This window comes from Sorex fumeus, unplaced genomic scaffold, assembly GCF_029834395.1.
Source record: "Sorex fumeus unplaced genomic scaffold, SorFum_2.1 ptg000020l, whole genome shotgun sequence".
In the NCBI taxonomy this organism is placed as follows: Eukaryota; Metazoa; Chordata; class Mammalia; order Eulipotyphla; family Soricidae; genus Sorex; species Sorex fumeus.
Window position 1 is genome coordinate 12,658,797 of NW_026606077.1, and position 17,749 is coordinate 12,676,545.

At 54.0% G+C, this 17,749-nt stretch overlaps 1 protein-coding gene across 20 annotated transcripts in view; it reads right to left on the bottom strand.

The window, feature by feature from the left end:
* KCNMA1 (potassium calcium-activated channel subfamily M alpha 1) overlaps positions 1 to 11,884 on the bottom strand; it is a 771,897-nt gene extending 760,013 nt beyond the window's left edge. For all 20 annotated transcript variants that reach the window (XM_056113556.1, XM_056113555.1, XM_056113550.1 and 17 more), the window contains exon 1: positions 11,428 to 11,884. In XM_056113556.1, coding sequence (XP_055969531.1) covers positions 11,428 to 11,763 — 336 coding nt within the window. In that variant the 5' untranslated portion in view covers positions 11,764 to 11,884. The remainder of the gene's footprint in view (positions 1 to 11,427) is intronic.
* Between the last annotated feature and the right edge of the window lie 5,865 nt (positions 11,885 to 17,749).

Consider the following 17,749-nt stretch of genomic DNA (forward strand, 5'->3'; position numbering starts at 1 on the left):
GTTCTGTCTTTTGGGACAGATGCCAAGGAGCAGTATGGCTTGGTGATATTGGAATTCTATTTCTATTTTCTATTTCTATTTTTTGGATAAATCTCCACACATGCCTCTCTGCACTGTCGATTTTTCAACAATGACCAAAAAGTACAGAGGATTAAGTACAAAAGTGTAAAACACTAAAGGTATAAAAGAAACCTTTTTATTTCTTCTTTTGGGGAGAGGGAGACTCAGAGGTGCTGGGGAACCAAGCAATATTGGAAGCCAACCCGGGGACCTCCCCTGAAGAGCAAGCACTCTGGATTTTTGAGGCATCTAGAAAAATAATCTCATCAGGACAAAACAGGGTTATAGAGGAACCTAAAGATTTCGGTTCATTTTTTAAAAACTGAAATAAACCACTGACTTCACTCAGCTATAGACACTGCTCCAAGAGCCTTCCAGAAACTTACTGTGGACGAGCATGTCGACCGACCACCCCCCAAGAGAGAAATGCCAAACTTCCCAAGCGGCTAAAACAACCCGCTGAAGACTGTGAGAAAGTGCTCCCAGATGCACCAAGAAGGGAAACGGGATAGGGAATTACTGCCGACTAGGATAATGTGGTAGAGGTCGTCTCCGGCACTTGGATAAAACCCGCTCATCTTCCTCCCGGCCTTAGAGTGCTGGCGTCCAAGTTCCCTGCTTGATTAACACAGGATATCCACCTTTTTCTTTCCATGAACCACAGTGGCGCCACCTACCAACGTCACATACCCTTATCCATCACCTCACCAACTTCTCTTCGCTCTTCTCTAACAAGCACACAGAGCAGAACGTGGCTCAGCCTTACAACCCCTCCCGTCTGGCCCATGTACCCCCACACGACAGTTAGTCAGGTGGAACTTCTCGACTGAAAGGCAATCGCCGGCCCATGGGGAAATCGCTCTATCCAAGAGGCTTCACTCCGCAGGCACGAGGCTGTTCATCAGGTTTATTCTCTGCGAATAAATTCACTCAAAGGTGAAGGGAATTAATGCAAAATCCATCCGGTTAGACAGTGGATGGATTCTGAGATCCTAGGAGGGCTTCTGCTTTTGTTTGATTCCCTTTCCCTTCCACCCGCCACCTTCCTTCACTTTCACACACTTCCTCATGTCTCTGTGAGGTTCTTTCCATTCCAGAAAGAAGGAAGTGGCACCTGCAGAGCCAAGAGGCCCAGAGCAGTGACCAGACAGGCACTGAGGAAGGAACAAGTCTCGGCACAAGGCAGTAGCTATACTTGTGACACACAAACAGACTCCAGATCCGCTCCCTGTTCTTTCTCCTTTGGGAAGAGCTGACGCCGAGCAGAGTCCAACACGAACTTCTCAACAAACTCTCTGCGCTGGACATCTGGATTCTTGGCAGGTCCCCAGAATCACATCTGCTCCCAGCCAAGCCCCGCGCTAAGCTGTGAAGGAACCTGAACTCCGGCAGCACAGGGCATGGCTACTGGAGGGAGGCAAACAGAGGGTCGGCCACAGCTCCTAACAAGATCCAACTCCAGGGGACCCCAACACACACACACACATACACACACACACACACACACACACACACACCGCTAGCTGGGTGCAAGGGACAAGGGGACACTTTGCACTATGGGAGAGGGATGCCAGGAAAGCCATGAGCAAGAGAGGCTTCTGCAAGGAAGCAGCATGAATGGACGGACGGCAGGTGCATCTCCGAAACAATGCTGACAAGTGACACCACCCAGCTCTGTTGCACCTGCTGAACTGAAGGAACATTTTAAAATCTTTCTTCTGAGGCTGGAGTGATGCCTTCTGGGGTAGGGTGTTTGCCTTGCATATGGCTGACCCGGGTTCGATTCCCAGCATTCCATAGGGTCCCCCAAGCACCATCAAGAGTAATTCCTGAGTGCAGAGCCAGGAGGAATCCATCACCAGGTGTGACCCAAAATGAATGATGATGATGATGATGATGATAAATAATAATAATCTGTCTTCCACCAAGACTTATTTTGTGTGTTCTATAAACTGAGCCAGCGCCTGGAGAAAGGTCGTCTCCATCACTCTAAGTGGATGTGTCCCACAAGAGTTCCAGGAATGGTGCCGGGGGAAAGGGCCCCCAGGCCCCTGAGCTCCCTCTCACTCCAGCTTTCTGGTGCCATGTACTTCTAAGCTCATTAGGATCATGCCCTGTTTGTTATCCATTAACCCCAAACCCTTAGTCCCTCTGCTCCTGGACTTCTCGGGAATCATTATGGAAGAAGGGGGAAGGAAAGGGTGAGGAGCAGGAGATGGCCAATGATCTAGAAATGCCGAGAGCTGACCTGTCCAAGAACCCTGGCGGGAAGATCAACGCGCCAACATACAACATACTAAGCAGGGCCAGGGATCCGCTTGAGAGATGCAGCATGGACCTTGCATGTGTGCGGCCCTGGGTTAGATCCTCACACGGTCCCACATAGGCCTGAGTCCTGCCAGGGACTGCAATGATTTATTTTGCAGAATTCAAAGCCTATGAGACATTTGGGGTAATTTTGAATTTGACCCTGTAAAGGAGCCACAGTGGCAGGTTAACGTGCCTTTCAGTGCCCAGACAGCCACGCTCCTTCCCGGGCTGGCAGCAGACAGAATGGCCCAGAGATGATCCGGGCACAATATCAAGCCAAAGCAAATTTCCCCTCGGAGCAACTATGCGCCCAAAGCTGCTATTCCATGCCTACACAACAGAGGGCCCTTACAAGCTCACCTCTTATCCACTGGTCAAGAAAGACATGGACATGAAAAATGAAAAACCAGGAATCACCCCAACGTCATATTTTTACCAAATCAGGTCCATCACTTTCACCCAAAGTTTCCCATAGCTTCTAACAACTCACTCAAAAGGAGCAAAACGTGTCTCCATTCACTACATTGCACCCAGTCCCCGCCGAATAGCCATGGAGAGGGATCGCCCTCCACCTTTAAGTGCATTACGCCAAACACCGTCCAAACTAGGCCCTGCTATTCCTGGGACTCCGTTTGGCTCGAAGCACACAGTGAGCACTTCAAACACAAAGCAAATAGTAAATGCCAGGAGCCCTTGAGGGCCTACTATGTGCTGGACATGATGCTAGATGAGACCTTCCTGTGGGCTGCTGAAGACACTTGTGGTTCAAGTTGAGGCCAGATCTCCCCCGTCCCTCCCCACCCCAACCCCCATGACAATGGAAAACATAAAAAGCACATTTCAAAGGAAAAGTCCCTGGCAGAGGGAACTGTGAAAAGCCTTGCAGTGGTGAGAAAAGGAGCCGCTTTCAGCCTCATCTGCTGGAATTCTCAAGACACACAAGTGGAGACTCACTGCCCCGCCCACGAGTCCCCCTGGACCCTGAGATCTGGATCTTGGGCCCCATCCTTCCTGATAGGCGCCTCCGTCTGGGTGGGTGCACCCAGGTCCTTGTGGTAGATCTGCCTGGTCATCTCACAGCACACAGCCTTCAAACACTCCCGAGGGAGTGGTCGGCAGTTGGCTTCTCGAGCATCAACGAAGAACAGCCCTCACCACACCACAAGCCTTTAATTTTGCAGGAAGGTGGTTTGGCAGAACTGCCATCCCAGCCGCTGGCCTTGAGGCAGCCTCACCCTATGTAACATGACTATAAGGCCTGAGACTGACCATAGAGAGCATTTACACTGTCAGATGGCACATTGGCCCATCGCAACCCAACTCTAATCCACAGCACAGGAGTTCTCTGCAGGGGGCACCCAGTCAGCCTTAGGAATAAGCACCAGGATGAACGGGGGTAAGGTGAAGACATGCGAGCAGTTTCCTTGACCTGGCTGCTCCACACAGTGAAGCTTCTTCTCATCCATCCCCAGGCCAAAGAGTTGGAGATTTCAACATTGCAAATGAGGCATGTAGGACTCCTGTGTTCATTGTAGCAATATTCACAATAGCCCAAGTCTGAAAATAGCCCCAGTGTCTAAGAACAGACGACTGGGTAAAGAAACTATGGAATATCTCCACAATGGAAGACTACTCAGCTCTAAGAAAAGATGAAATTTGCTGCTGTGCAGATGAACCTGGAGAAGATCATGCTGGGTGAAGTTACAAGGAGAGGAATAGAGAATGAGCTCCCTCTTACGTGGGATATAAAGAAACAGTAAAGGAACAACTAGTACTCAACGCCAGAGGGATACGACAGTGGGTAGGACATTTGCTTTACACATAGCTGACCCGGGTTTTTTCCTCGGCACCCCATGTTTCCAGAGACTGTCAGGAGTGAGTCCTGAACATCACTGGGTGTGGCCCCAAAAACAAACAAACAAAACACACAAAGACAACACAAACTGAGAACTGGTCTTTAATAGGAAACAGATCACTGTAGGGGAGATGGAGGAAGAAGAAGGGGTGGAGGTCCCCCACTGAGGCATGGTAGACAGGAGCTGACACTGGGGAGAGGGCGTGGTATTAGAATGGTTTTTTTGCATGAAACCCTGCAATATTGTAAAATCATGGTGCCTAAAATAAAATTTAAAAAGTAACAGGCACAGCAATCGGGCGTTTGCCTTTCGCACAGCCAGCCCTGCCGAGCCGAGTTCGATCCTCCGCCCCTCTCGGAGAGCCTGGCAAGCTACGGAGAGTATCTTGCCTGCACAGCAGAGCCTGGCAAGCTACCCATGACAGACTCGATATGCCAAACACAGTAACAAGAAGTCTTATAATGGAGACGTTACTGGTGCCTGCTTGAGCAAAATTGATGAACAATGGGAGGACAATGTGACAATGTGTGACAACAGGCATGGAAGGGCCTAAGAGACAGGACAGTGGGAAGGGCACTTGTACATGGACAACCCAGACTTGACCCAAGGCAACTGTGTATGGTCCCCTGAGCTACTCCAAGGGTGAACCCAGAGTGCAGAGCCAAGGGTATGCCCTGAGCAACACACCAGGAGTGGTTGAAAATTTTAAAAACCAAAAACTAAAAATAGGCATGTAAGGGGGCTGGAGTGATAGCACAGTGGGTAGGGCGTTTGTCTTGCACGCAGCCAACCTGGGTTTGAATCCCAGCATCCCATATGGTCCCCTGAGCACTGCCAGGAGTGATTCCTGAGTGCAGAGCCAGGAGTAACCCCTGAGCATCGCCGGGTGTGACCCAAACAGCAAAAATAAATAAATAAAAATAGGCATATAAGAAGGCAGAGAAATCAAACTCTTAGATACAAGGAACAGACTGGTGGTAACCAGAGGGGTGGGGGGGGGGGGATCAATCTGATGTGGAAACTAGGCTTGGGGTGGTCTGTAGGGATGGAGGTGGTCAGCCCCACTGTGAGGCTGTACCCATGTTTTAAAAGCACGTTTTACTTCAAAGACGAAGATTTCAATAGTCCACGCATGTGGGGCTGTCTGGGGGGGTGTCTGTGGGGTAGGCCTGCCTGCAGATCAGGGATGAACCAAGTCTCACTACCCGGGTGCAATGCACCTGGGGCTTCTCATGCAGATTCTCAGGCTCTACCAGGCACTGTCTGAGTAAGAATCTGTATCTTAACAGTTCCTCTCAGGAGATTCGTGCTTGGTTAGGGTTCGAGAAGCGCCAAGACTAGATGCTCTCCAGAGAGTAAGCCTTGGGCTCTCTCTCCCAAGCGGTCAGGTCACAGCACCCTGCAACCTCACCCCAGCTCCCACTGCATCAGCCTCTGCCGAGATTCCACCTGCTGAAAATGCATTTCCTGGATGCATTTCAGAGGCAGAGGCATTTCAAAGGGCCTGTAGGGCTCAACTTTGACCCCATGCTCTGGCCTAAGGACCATCCCTGGCCAGGCTCAGAATGACCACACACTGCACAGGACAAATGCCAGAAGGAATCCCAGTGGCATGTCCAGAGCCTCGAGCACTCAGAGTCCCTAAAAGGTGGTGTTGGTCACTGCGATTCACAGGCTAGCACGGCCACGCAGGTGTGAGCTGGGCTGGCCCTGCCACACACTCTGGAAGGAGATCCTGGCATGGAAATCCATGCCAACTGCCACACTTCAGCACCAGGATCCGTTTGCCTGTGGATCCTGAGAGAGCCCCAAAGACAGCCTGAATGCCCTGCTCCCACACCCCACGAATGACCCCTCTAGGGAGGAAGCCATGAGTAAAGGGGGACAAGGTCCATGGGATCATTTGGGAAATCTTGGGGAATTGCTTGGGAAAGTGTGGGGAATCATTTCTATCCCCCCACAAAGGCCGGGCCAATATTCCTTCCATGGTCCATTCCCTGCCTGGCTCCAGCCACCAGTGTCCAGTTATTACAGGAAAATGGCTTCCATCTTCATCTTCCCTGGACTCTGCTGCCATTCCCTGCTTGCAGGTGAGAAAACTGAGGCACAGAGCACAGTAGTCCTTTCTGGGCTGACTCTGAGACATGGCATCGCAGGCCTGAAGTCCAGGTAAATTTTCCCAAAGCAAGCACCTTCAGGAGCAGGTTAATCCAGTTTGTTCTGTTTGTGGGGTAGGGGGTATCCCAAGGCTATGAAGCAGGTTCTGAATTCTATCGCACAAGAATACTTTCAGGGCCTGGCCCCACAGAGCACTCAGGGAACTGCTGCTCCTGGGAGGTGAGGGGAAGCCAGCTCAGGGGCCCCTCAGCAGGAAGCTGCTCTAGTACAAGTCTGTGGGTGCCGGACAAAGGGAAGACGGATGGAATCCAGTCAGTCACTCTCTAAGGCTGCACTGGCCAGCCACGCTTACCCACCAGATGTCTTATCCCTGTAGCATTCCAACTCCGGAGGCCTCACAAGGTCCGTGATCTCAAAGTCCATCAAATACTACTCCCCACCATGAGTCCTCCTCCATGGCACCTCCTGTCCTCTCACCACCACCACCACACACACACACACACACACACACACACACACACACACGTGTTCTAGCCTTGCAAAGCCAAAAGCCAAGGGCCCAAATCTTAGTCTGACCCTGACTGGTGTTTGGACAGACTTCAGGGTCTACAGAGCAGAGTTTCTCATACTTTATTGGGCCTACTGTCCCCTTCTCAGAAAGAGAAAGCAAAATCTCTCAGCATCACCCTAGAAATACATCTTCTCTAATGCCAGTGGACAGCATCCACCCACCCCCAAGCTGTATCAAAGGTTATTATTCCTCCCTTGGATCATTCCAGTCCTCTGGTGAGGGGCGTGGGTGGTATTGTCCACTTTGGGACACTCTAGTCTAGACGTTTCACTCAGGCAAACATTCTAAAACATTCTATCAGTTGAAGCCAGTGTCCTTTGATGGCTGTAAGTTCAAAGAAACAAAGAGGAAACAAGCAGGACTAGAGAGATAGTACAGTGGGTAGGGAGCTTGCTGACAGAGGTTTGATCCTATGGCCCCCTGAGGCCCACCAGGAATAAGCCCTGAGCACCACCAGGTGTGGCCTCAAAAGTGAGAAAGAAAGAGAGAGAAAGAGAGAAAGAGAGAGGGAATAAGCTCAACGACACTTTGTGAAGCTCCAACACTCCCATTACCTAGTTCCCATAAACTCATGACGTGCCAGTCATTTGCAACAGGCAAGGTACCCACTACTGCCCCTTCTTACAAGAATGCTTCAGAGTAAGCAACATACCCTTCTCGGGAATACAGGAATCAGGCCAGCTAACAGTGGGAGCCGCACGGTCTGCCCTTGGATCTGTGTGATCCCAAAGCATGCTTTTCCATCAAGAGAGCCAGGAGTGGGAAGCGAGAGCTCCCAGATGAGGGAAGGTCAGCTGCAGCTCTTCCACCACCGACCAGGAGGGGAGGACTTCTCTGAGGCTAGCCTGAGGGATCTGATCTGAAGGCCAGCATGCGGCCTGTCCCCAGGCACCCAAGTCAGGCTGGAGCAGAGAATCGGAAGGTGCTGGCCCCAGCCCTGATTGGATGCGTCAGGCCAGACCCCGGGTAATTAACACACTGGAATAGGATCTGATATTTATATTAGTCATGAACCTGACAGAGAAAATGTGTTGTTTTCTCAGACACAGCCATGGAGACAATACCTCGGCAATTCATCACCGAGGCAGACCAGCCTCGGTCCGGCCCAAACCTCTACAAGGGATGCCAGCTCAGAATGAGAGCCAGAAGGAGTGCAGGCCTGGCCAAACGCAGGCCCCCTTGTAAGCCACTGCTCCAGAGGAAGTTGCCTCACTTTCCCCAGAGAGAGCAACGGAAGAAGAGCAGCAGAGAGACTGGAAGACACCTAAGAGGAAATGATGGTGGGTCACCAACTCCAGCCTGCATTTTTGCACCCTTGCCCTGGCATTCCTTGACTCCTTCCACTCAACTACATGAATCCCGGGGTATGAAGGAGTGTCAACGCCCACAGACATTGCCCCTCACAGTGTAAACACAGGGAGAGACTTCTTCAAGGTCACTGCCTTCCTCAGCCTGCAAGAGCAGCTTCCTACACACCCCCGCCGAGAAAAATGTCACTGGTGAAGTGAAGAGAGACCTGGGATGAGCCCCCGGGATGGAAAAATAACAGCGACATGAAACCATCCGTTCCTGAACACACACAGCCCTGGGATCAAAGGACCCAACAGGGAACACAGGAACAGTTTTCTCCTGAATTTTCTAAAATCCCCACAGGCCCTCTCCCCAAATCAAAAAGCCATTCCCCGTTTGAAATGCAGGCACTGAGGAAGGGGTCCCCCAGGGGTGTGCTAATAGTACCAGGATCCTTTGATCAGAAGGACAGAGCTGTGTGAGGCTTCTAAGTCCAGGGGTCTCTGCTGAAACCTGTCTCCTGCACACTGTTGGATGCTCGACAGACTCACGATCCTCTGGACCTCATCGCTGGGCCAGACCAGCATCAGGATGTGAGCAAGAAGAAGGCATCGCATCGGTGGAATTCTGGAGGAAAGCAGCCTGGATTTGCTTGAGGAAACTAGCAAAGATTCTGAATTGAAGCCCAAATCACTCCTCTGTAGAGAAGCTCAACGGACCACCAAATACTTGCAAGTCAAAGAGAAAGAGGGCTAGAAAGGAATGAACGCTCAGAAAACAGACCTGGGGGCAGAAAGAGAAGCACAGAAAAGGCCTAAGTTATTCTAATTGGGTATAATAGGCAGGCTGCACAGGGTTGGTGGAGCGGACAAGGGGCCGAGTCAGAGTTCCTGGGCACCTCTCTAAATGAACTGTGGCAATATGAAAAGTGACCTGATCTTAATCTACACTGGCATCACATCATCAATCAAATGTCATCATCGCTCATGCCAGGATGGATCCTTGTAGAAACTTCCAGTCTCATCAACTCAACAGGACTTGGAGCTACAAAAGAGAACCAACCAATGATTTAGGGGTTCTTTACGCCCTCTCCCCATGATTACTGCCAAAACTCAGTTTTCTTGAGAAAAACTCAAAGCAGTCACACTTGGTGGTTATTTAGGAAGCAGACGCTTTATGTGAATATTCGACCACAGGGACGCCACAGGACAAAGAATATGACAAGGAAAAGTAGAAGCCATGTTTAAAACCCCAGGATCACAAAAACACTAACGTTTCTCCTTTTTTGGTGGTGGGGAGGTGCAGGAGATTAGGAAGGTGGGTATACCCAGCTATGTTCTACTCCTGGCTCTATGTTCTACTCTCAGGAATTCTCCCGGCAGGCTTAAGGGATCATATGGAGCATCAGGGATGGAACCCAGGTGGGCTCCGTGCAAGGCAAACACCCGACCCATTGTACTATCACTCCAGCCCAAGCCCACCAACATTTCTTTGGACTCATTGAGAAAAACTGAAAATAAAAACCATGATGGAATGATGGACACTACCTGGAGGAAAGTCGGCTGACAAAAAAAAAATTTTTTTTAAATCAACACAAATCGGAACATTTTGGAAGCACTCAACTAAGAATTCTCTCTCCCCTAAAGGCCAGCCACTGAGTATCCGGAAAAGAAAAAGCTCTAGTATGGAGGCGGGAGGTGGGAGCAGAGCCCGGGAACCCACCGCGAGCGCCTGTTTCACGCAGGGACCGGCAAAGGCAAAGAGTGCTCTCGGGGCCCTCCAGCTCAGCGGTCCCCAAAGAGGGCTGCTGGGGACCCTGGCAGGGCGCACACCTCCACAGGGAAGGGGCGACCGCGGGCTGAGAAGGGAACTTAAGGAAGTCCACAGCGAAACGCCTGGTCCCACGCGAAGGCCCCACCCCACCCGGGGCAAGGGAAGCGAGCACTGGATTTTCTTTTGCTCTCATTTCCAACACACCAGTATTTTCCAAAACACCAACGTGTCCGCCACGAAACCCAGCTGAGCTCCGGCACCCCGCGCGATGTATAATTAACGACCGGGAGCGGAGCGAGCGCGCCCCGGAGCCCCAGTGCTGGGCGCCGGCCTTGGCCAGCCCCGCGCCTCCCCTCGCCCCGCGCCCCCAGGACGCTGCTGCACCAAGTCGAATTAACTTGACTTCTCCAGGTGGGGCCTGGCCGCGAAGCTCGCCCTCAGCCTCCTCCGACGGAAAGTGCTCCCTTTCACCTTCCCTCCCCACCGCACCCCCAATCCGGCCCTCGGAAGTCCCCTAAGTGAGGAATTACTCCAAAAGAGCCACGGGCTCGCTCACTCTGGCCGGCAGCCCTTTCCTTCTCACCCTGCAGTTTCCCCGTGAAAAACCGCCCCCACCCTCTCCTCGAGCCGGCGGGCGGAGTGGGGGGCAGAGAGCCGGGCGCAGGCCCCCACGGGCTAGGCCCGCAGCATCCCTGGCGAAGGTGTGCGGGGCCGCGCTGAGGGTGGGCGTCTGCGCCAGGAATAGCCGAGCCGAGCAGCTGCCCCGGCAGCGCCGCAGCGGGAAGGAGGCGGCCCCGGCCCGCGCTGCGGGTGGCGTTTCCCCGGGGCCGAGAGCGCGTGGCCGGGACGGGGAACACAGAGGCCCACGCGGGCTTGGGGCGGCGGGGCGTCCCCCCAGGGCCGGGGAGGTGACATCACGCGTGCGACCTCAGCTCGGCACATTCCTGAAGTGGCCGCCTCCGTGCACTCCCTCCCGACCCGGGGGACCGCTCCCCAACTTTCCCTGCGCCCCTCCCCGAGCCCCCACCCCGGGGCTCCCCGCTCCCTCCGCACCGAGGCCACCCCCGGGATCTCCGCCCGAGCCCCCAAAGCGCTGCCCTTCCTTCCGAGTGCCCCTCCACCAACTCAGTCCCAACAGGTTTCCCAAGTGCGGGCTCGCGTGCGCCCCTGCGCCCACCGGGCCGGGCGCGCGGCGGGCAGGTGTGCGGGGCGGCACGCGCCCCCGGCGGCCCCGCAGCGCTCGCGGCCCGCGGGACGGGCCCGCACCGGCTCCCGGCGCCCCGGCCGCGGCCGCCGGCGCCGCGGTAAACAAGGGCCGGGGTCGGGCGGCCGCGGGCGGCTCCCCGGCCGGCGCGGGGCCCGCGGGGGCTGCGGCGGGGCGCGGGCGGCCGGCGGGGCCGCGGGCGCGGGGGGCGGGCGGGCGGGCGCCCGGGGCGCGCGTGTCGTTACCTTCGTCTTGCCCCCGCAGTGGCAGCAAACGGTCCACAGGTACTTGAGCGTCCGCCAGAGCAGGATGATGAAGAGGCCCCCGAAGAAAGTCACCATGGACGAGGCCAGGAAAGCCCACCACATGCGCTGGCCCCGGCTGTCGCACGGCACCTCCATGGTCACCGGGATGATGAGCGCATCCATCTTGGGCTCGTGGACCGCGGCCGAGGAGGAAGAGGAGGAGGAGGAGGAGGCCGAGGAGGAGGAGGAGGAGGAGGAGGAGGACGCGTCTAGGCTGAGGTGGTGCGCGCGGATGTGGCTGCTCATCCTCAGGCCGCCGCCGCCACCATTTGCCATGGCTAGGCGCGCGCGGCGGGCGCGGGGGCTCGGGGGAGCTCCTCCCGCCGGCGCCAGCGCCCGCGCCCAGCCATGTTGCCGCCGCCGCCGCCGCGCGGGGCGGGCGCGGGGCTGTCGCGGCTGTGCGCGGCCCCCGCCCCCCGCCGCGGCCTCCGCGCCCCGCGCCCGCGCCCGCCCCGCGCGCCTCCCCCGCCGCCGCCGCCGCCGCCGCCGGCGCCCCCCGCGTCCCCGCCGCCGCCGCCGCGCGCGCCCCGCGCTCCCCGAACGCCGCCGCCGCCGCCGCTGCCCGAGCGGCCGCCGGGCGGCACCGGCGGAGGCGGCGCGGGGCGCGCAGGCCCCGGGAGGGGGGACCCCCGGGCCCCGCGACCCGGCCCCCCGCTCCCCCGGCGGGCGGGAGTCGAGCGTCCGAGGCCGGGCGCGGGACCCGGGCGCCGCTCGGGCAGGGGCTGTGACCCCCCGCGGGCGCCCTGGGCCGGTAGAGCGGGGGAGACCCCCCACCCCCCCGTGGGGACCGTCCCCGTGGGGACACACGCCTCCAGAGAGGAGGAGAGGGGGACCCTCTGTGTGGGGGCGCGCCCTGCGTGGACCCCTACCGGTGGGCGCCCACGCCCCCCTTGCTAGCGACCTGGCTTGGCCAGGGGGACGTGGGGCGGGCGAGCCACAGGTGGCCCTTGGCCGGCCGGCTAGAAGCAGAGATGAGGGACAGGAGGTGCCCTGGTGCCAGAGCCCAGGCCACTCAGTTCGCTGCCCCCTCCACCGCGTCAGAGGGTGCCTGGAAGAGGGGGATCCCCAGCTTCCCTTCAAGTCCACTCGGGGGGCTTCTCCCTCCTGCTCGGGGGAGGGGGCTGGGTTTGGGCAACAGCCCGCGGGAACACTCCGATCTCAGAGCCTCGGAAATGCTGCCCTGGACGGCCGCTTTCCCCTGCTCAGGGCGGGGACGCCCATTTCTCCAGGGCTAATTAAAAGGAAGATCATCGCGCGCTCCCTCCTTGCCCACAGAGGTTTCCCCAAAGTTTCCAGCTCATTAGTTTAAGCCTAATTGGAATTCTCTCCTTCCTCTCAGGTCTTCCTGTGCTACCGGCCACCTTAGCAACCAGCAGGCGGAGCAACAGGTGCCCCCCTGGCCCGCGGAGGCCTTCGGGTGCAGGGAGGACCGCGGAGCAGAGGCTGAAGGAGGATTTTGAGGCCTCCCTTGCTCCAGCCGGACACATCCACTGGGCTCAGGACACACCCATTAGGCGAAGTGGTAAGGCCGGGATAGCAGGAACGTTGCCAAGTCAGAGGTCTTGAGTGGTTGGTACTCAGATAGCAAAGCATAGATAGTACTTTCCAGAAGGCAAAATCGCCTTTGGACAACACCTCCAGACTCGTCCTCCACACTGTGGCCACTCGGAACATGTCGTGGTCCTGCGCATGGAAAGGCCCTGAGTCCTTGCCAGGTCTGGGCTGGGGAACTCGGGCCCAGAGGGCTTTTGGAATGTGCAAGAAGGTAATTGTGGCCCAAGATTGCTTTGCTTACGGGCCTTCTCAATAGCTGTTCTTGCTGCCACAGCCTAGGACAAGGACACTCGATTCTGCTTAAATCGAGTCCAAGATTTTACATTTAAAAACAAAGCGCAGAGGCCAGAGAGCTGGTAAGTAGAGGGTTACAGTGTTTACCTTCAACGCAGCAGACTCCAATTCTGCCCCAGCCCCATACATGGTCCCCTCAGACACCAACCAAAAGATAATAATACAAAACAAAAACAAAGCACAAGCAACCCAAAAAAAGTGGTGATGGCTAGGACTGTGTCCCCAGTGAGACATGAAGCCTCCAGGATGAACTCCTGCATGCACAAAATTGAACTTCCCCAAAATAATGAACCCCCACTGTCCCAGGCTTTCCCATGTATCCCCCACAGCTCCTCTTGAAAGCCAGCTGGGGTACGATTAACTGAAGGCACTGGTTTCTGTGACTTCTCTCGGCCAGCTGTGTTTCTGTCACCACCTTTTTCATCTCAACCACCTCAATAGGGGGGTCACAGACCCCCCAAACATACCCTCTACCCCAGCTCTTCTGGTTCTGCCTTTAGCAGGGTCCGTGTTACTCCAATCCCAGGCTCTACTGGGACTCACTGCAGACTTCCGCTGCCAAAGAATCACCATCGAACAATTACTGGTGCCTCCCTGTTCCCAGGGTGGCCGATGGGTGGGTTGGCACTCACAGGGTTTTGCCTGGCTCTGCCCCTCCAGGAAGAGAGAGGGATGGAGTCTGCAGCTCCCAAGAAGCCTTCTCTACTTTTCATGCATTCCTTGTGCTTCCTCATTTGCAAATTGGACTTGAGACAGGAACTCCCTGCCCACCTCAAAGGGTTATTTGTGAGAAAGAAAAGGAACATTTACAGGTCTTGGTTATGACTTCTCAGAACCGCCCCGCCCCCCTAGCCCCAGCAGACAACCAAACCAGAATCAGAACCAGACCTTCTCTCTACTACAGTCTGGGTGCCTTGGACTGCCCTGGCCACGCACGCCAGCCCGTCCAGGGAGAAGGGGCGCCATGCACGGGTGTCTGGCATACTCAGTCTGTGCCAGAAAGAAATAAATGCAGCAGAATATTTGCTCCTGTCCCCACAGTGTGCTCTGCACCTCGCCAAACCACTCCGTTGATGTAAGAAACCAAGAAATTGAAGCAAGTGCCCCTCTCCGCACCCCACCCCCATACTATCCCACCATAAACACACACCCAGCAGATGTGGACAAGCTCCCAGGCCAGCAGGAGTAACTTGCTGGGTTCTAGCTCTCGTCCCCACCCACCACCTTCCCATTCCCAGGACGGCCTGGAAACGCAGTGCAGAGAGAAACATAACAGACCCCAGTGTGTCCACCCCGAGCCCACCTGTCCACAGGCGGGGACCAAGGCCAGTGACCTAAGAACGAAAAGCCTAAACAAAAGTCACAACCCTCAACCTCCTCCCTCCTGCAAATACGGGCCATACATTTCCTTCCAGAAGCATCTGGAGAGGAGCACAGCCTCTCTATCACTGGGACAGGAGCCCAAGGAACTCTGGGAGCAAACCGGGGTTTCATGTCTAAACTCCTCTAAGCTAAACAGTCCTAAGGAAGTAAGTGAAGGCACAAGAACATTCCAACTAAAAAAGCAGAGTAATTAAAGTAAGAGCCAAGGAGAACAAAGAGACTTATTTACTTAAGCATTGGCTGAACATCATTTTAACATACACAACTTTGTCTCTTTTGAAGCGGATTTTGCAGATGAAGAAGCTGGTTGTAAGTGATCTAGCGCCTTCTGGTGGCACTTTCTGGCACTGACACTAGTCTGTGAACCTGGGTGCAAGATTTCTATTTAAAATAGAAATTCGAGATAAAAAGGAAAGTCTGTGCGAAATTGCAGCCACAGCCACATGAGCAATCCAGCTGCCGGTCCTACCAGAATATGAGCTGTGTGATAAGGTACCAATGAGGTTTCTATGATGACCATGATTTCTTTATATCAACACTTTTAAGCCAGCCTTCAACTTTTTCCACTTGCCTGAGAAATTTTTATGTGACTCTGGGTATATAGGTGCAGAAAATTGGTACACAAGGGCCCTATGTGTGATTCAGCTGCCTTGCATTCATGAGGGCTGGGTTTGTTCCTTGGCACAACGCAAAAGGAAAGAGAATAATTTTGCCCTTGAGCTGTGAGTATCTATTCCCCACACCACGTGGTTCCCTGGAAGGACCCAGCGCTGCCCTGTATGGGCCCTGGAAGCCTCTGGGGCGCTGAGATGACCAGGGAATCTTCAGCAGTGCGGGCAGAAGCAAAGTTACACCTGTGAGCCTCCTGAGCCCCCTTCCCCGGGAACTCGGGACCCTCCCCTGTAATAAGAAGTTGGGGGGGGGGGGGTTGTCTGTGGGGAGGTTTGGGGTTTTTTGCTTGTTTGATTTGGTTTTTTGGTTTGAGGGACACACCTGGCTGTGCTCAGGGCTTACTCCCGACTCTAGCTCAGAGCACAGGGACCACTCCTGGGGGGATAGAGGTGGGGTAGGCAGTGGGGAGGTATATGGGCTCCCAGGGATCGAACCTAGGTTGACGGTGAGCCCAGCCTTCCCCACTGTGCTGTGGCTGTGTCCTAGCAGCTAGGTTTTAAACTCTAGCTGCCATTAGAAACCCACCGCTCTCTAGATGTCCACTATGTCCAGCCTGACACTGGCCCTTCTTTACAGTCTCTAGTGTCAGGAAGAAGCTATGCTCCCACTTTGCAGGTGAAAAAACTGAGCCTTAGAGCCTGACTCTAGCAAGGGGAGCTACGGCATCAGGGCAACAGATCTCTGTTCTCTGGATGTAGGGGAGCCCTGGGACCATCTCTTAATGTCAGGGGCATTAAGAAGAGTTGGGGCAGGCCCCCAGGAATGCAGACAGACCAAGTTTCAGTCACATATCTACTTCATATTTGGATTTATAAAGAATCTAGATAATGGTGGGTTTATGAAGTAACATAAAAATCACCTAGACTCCTACCACTGACAGTCATCATTATCATGTTTACATACTTCTTTCATATTTTGTATAATGTATGTTTCCAGATTAGGATTAGATTGATCATGTAATTATTTTATGTTTTATTTTTATTATGTTTCACCAATTGAGGTTCTGTGACTTGCAATGCTGTTCATGATAGTTTCCTATACACTTAACTCCAACACCACTCCCATCACCAGTGCACCCACCTCCGTGCCCCCAAGAATCCCAACAACTCCCTTTCATCACTCCCCAACAACTCAGCCATTGGATCAGTTCTCGCGTTGTGTTGCCTTTTTGGCCCTTGGTTGCTACTTTCCCGTATACCTCTCAGGGCCACACAGGAGAGAGCTCGGTCTGTGTCTGTCCCTGTCCTTCCTACTGACTTCACTCAGCATGACATCCTCCAGTTCCATCACTGTTGCTGAAAACTGCATGACATTTTTTTGGCTTTTTGGGTCACATCTGGCGATGCACAGGGGTTACTCCTGGCTATGTGCTCAGGAATTATTGCTGGCGGTGCTCAGGGAACCATATGGGATGCTGGGAATCGAACCCAGGTTGGCCGTGTGCAAGGCAAACGCCCTATCGGCTGTGCTGTTGCTCCAGCCCCAACTGCATGATTTTTGAACATCTAATATTTATCTATTTACCTTTCACATTAAACTGTAAACATTTTTTCTATGTATTAAGAATAATGAAAAGCATTTTTTTCAAAGGAATAGTATTCTTTTGTATGGTATACCATTGACATTAAAATCATTCCAAATTTTAAAATCTTTCTTAAAATAAGTCCTAAAACCTCATGTAAGTGATTTGTAACAATCAAAAGAGGTCCTGAAATTCCCACTGATACTCTTGCATCCTAAATATGGCCCCTTTCTGCAGAGAGGCTGGCTGGATGGTTGCTCCCAGCGATGGAATACTTCCCAAACCTGCCAATTTTTTAAAAATTTTTTATTAGTGAATCACTGTGGGGTACAGTTACAGACTTACAAACTTTTGTGCTTGCGTTTCAGTCGTACAATGATCGAGTACCCATCCCTCTACCAGTGCCCATTCTCCACCACCAAAGATCCCAGTATCCCTCCCCCCACCCCCACCCCATCACCCCCACCCCACCCTGCCGCTGAGGCAGGGCATTCCCTTTTGTTCTCTCTTTCCTTTTTGGTCTAAACCTGCCAATTTTGAGTGAAGAATTTCTGGGCCGGGACATAGCACCAATAGAAAAATTCTTCCCTTTCCTAGCATAGCAAAGGAAATTATGTAAAAATTAGAAAATGTGTCTCCATGGTCGCACCATATCTTCCTCACTGTCCCTTGTGCCAGCTAAGACATGGACCTGCAAGATGGTCTTATTCATTTCCTGAACTACACCCATGGCAGGAGCACCCACAGAGACAACTCATGGGCTGTGCTCACTACAACTGACCACTTCTGTTGCAAAGGACCTTCAGAATAACAAAGCTGCAAAGTTCATCTAAGCTT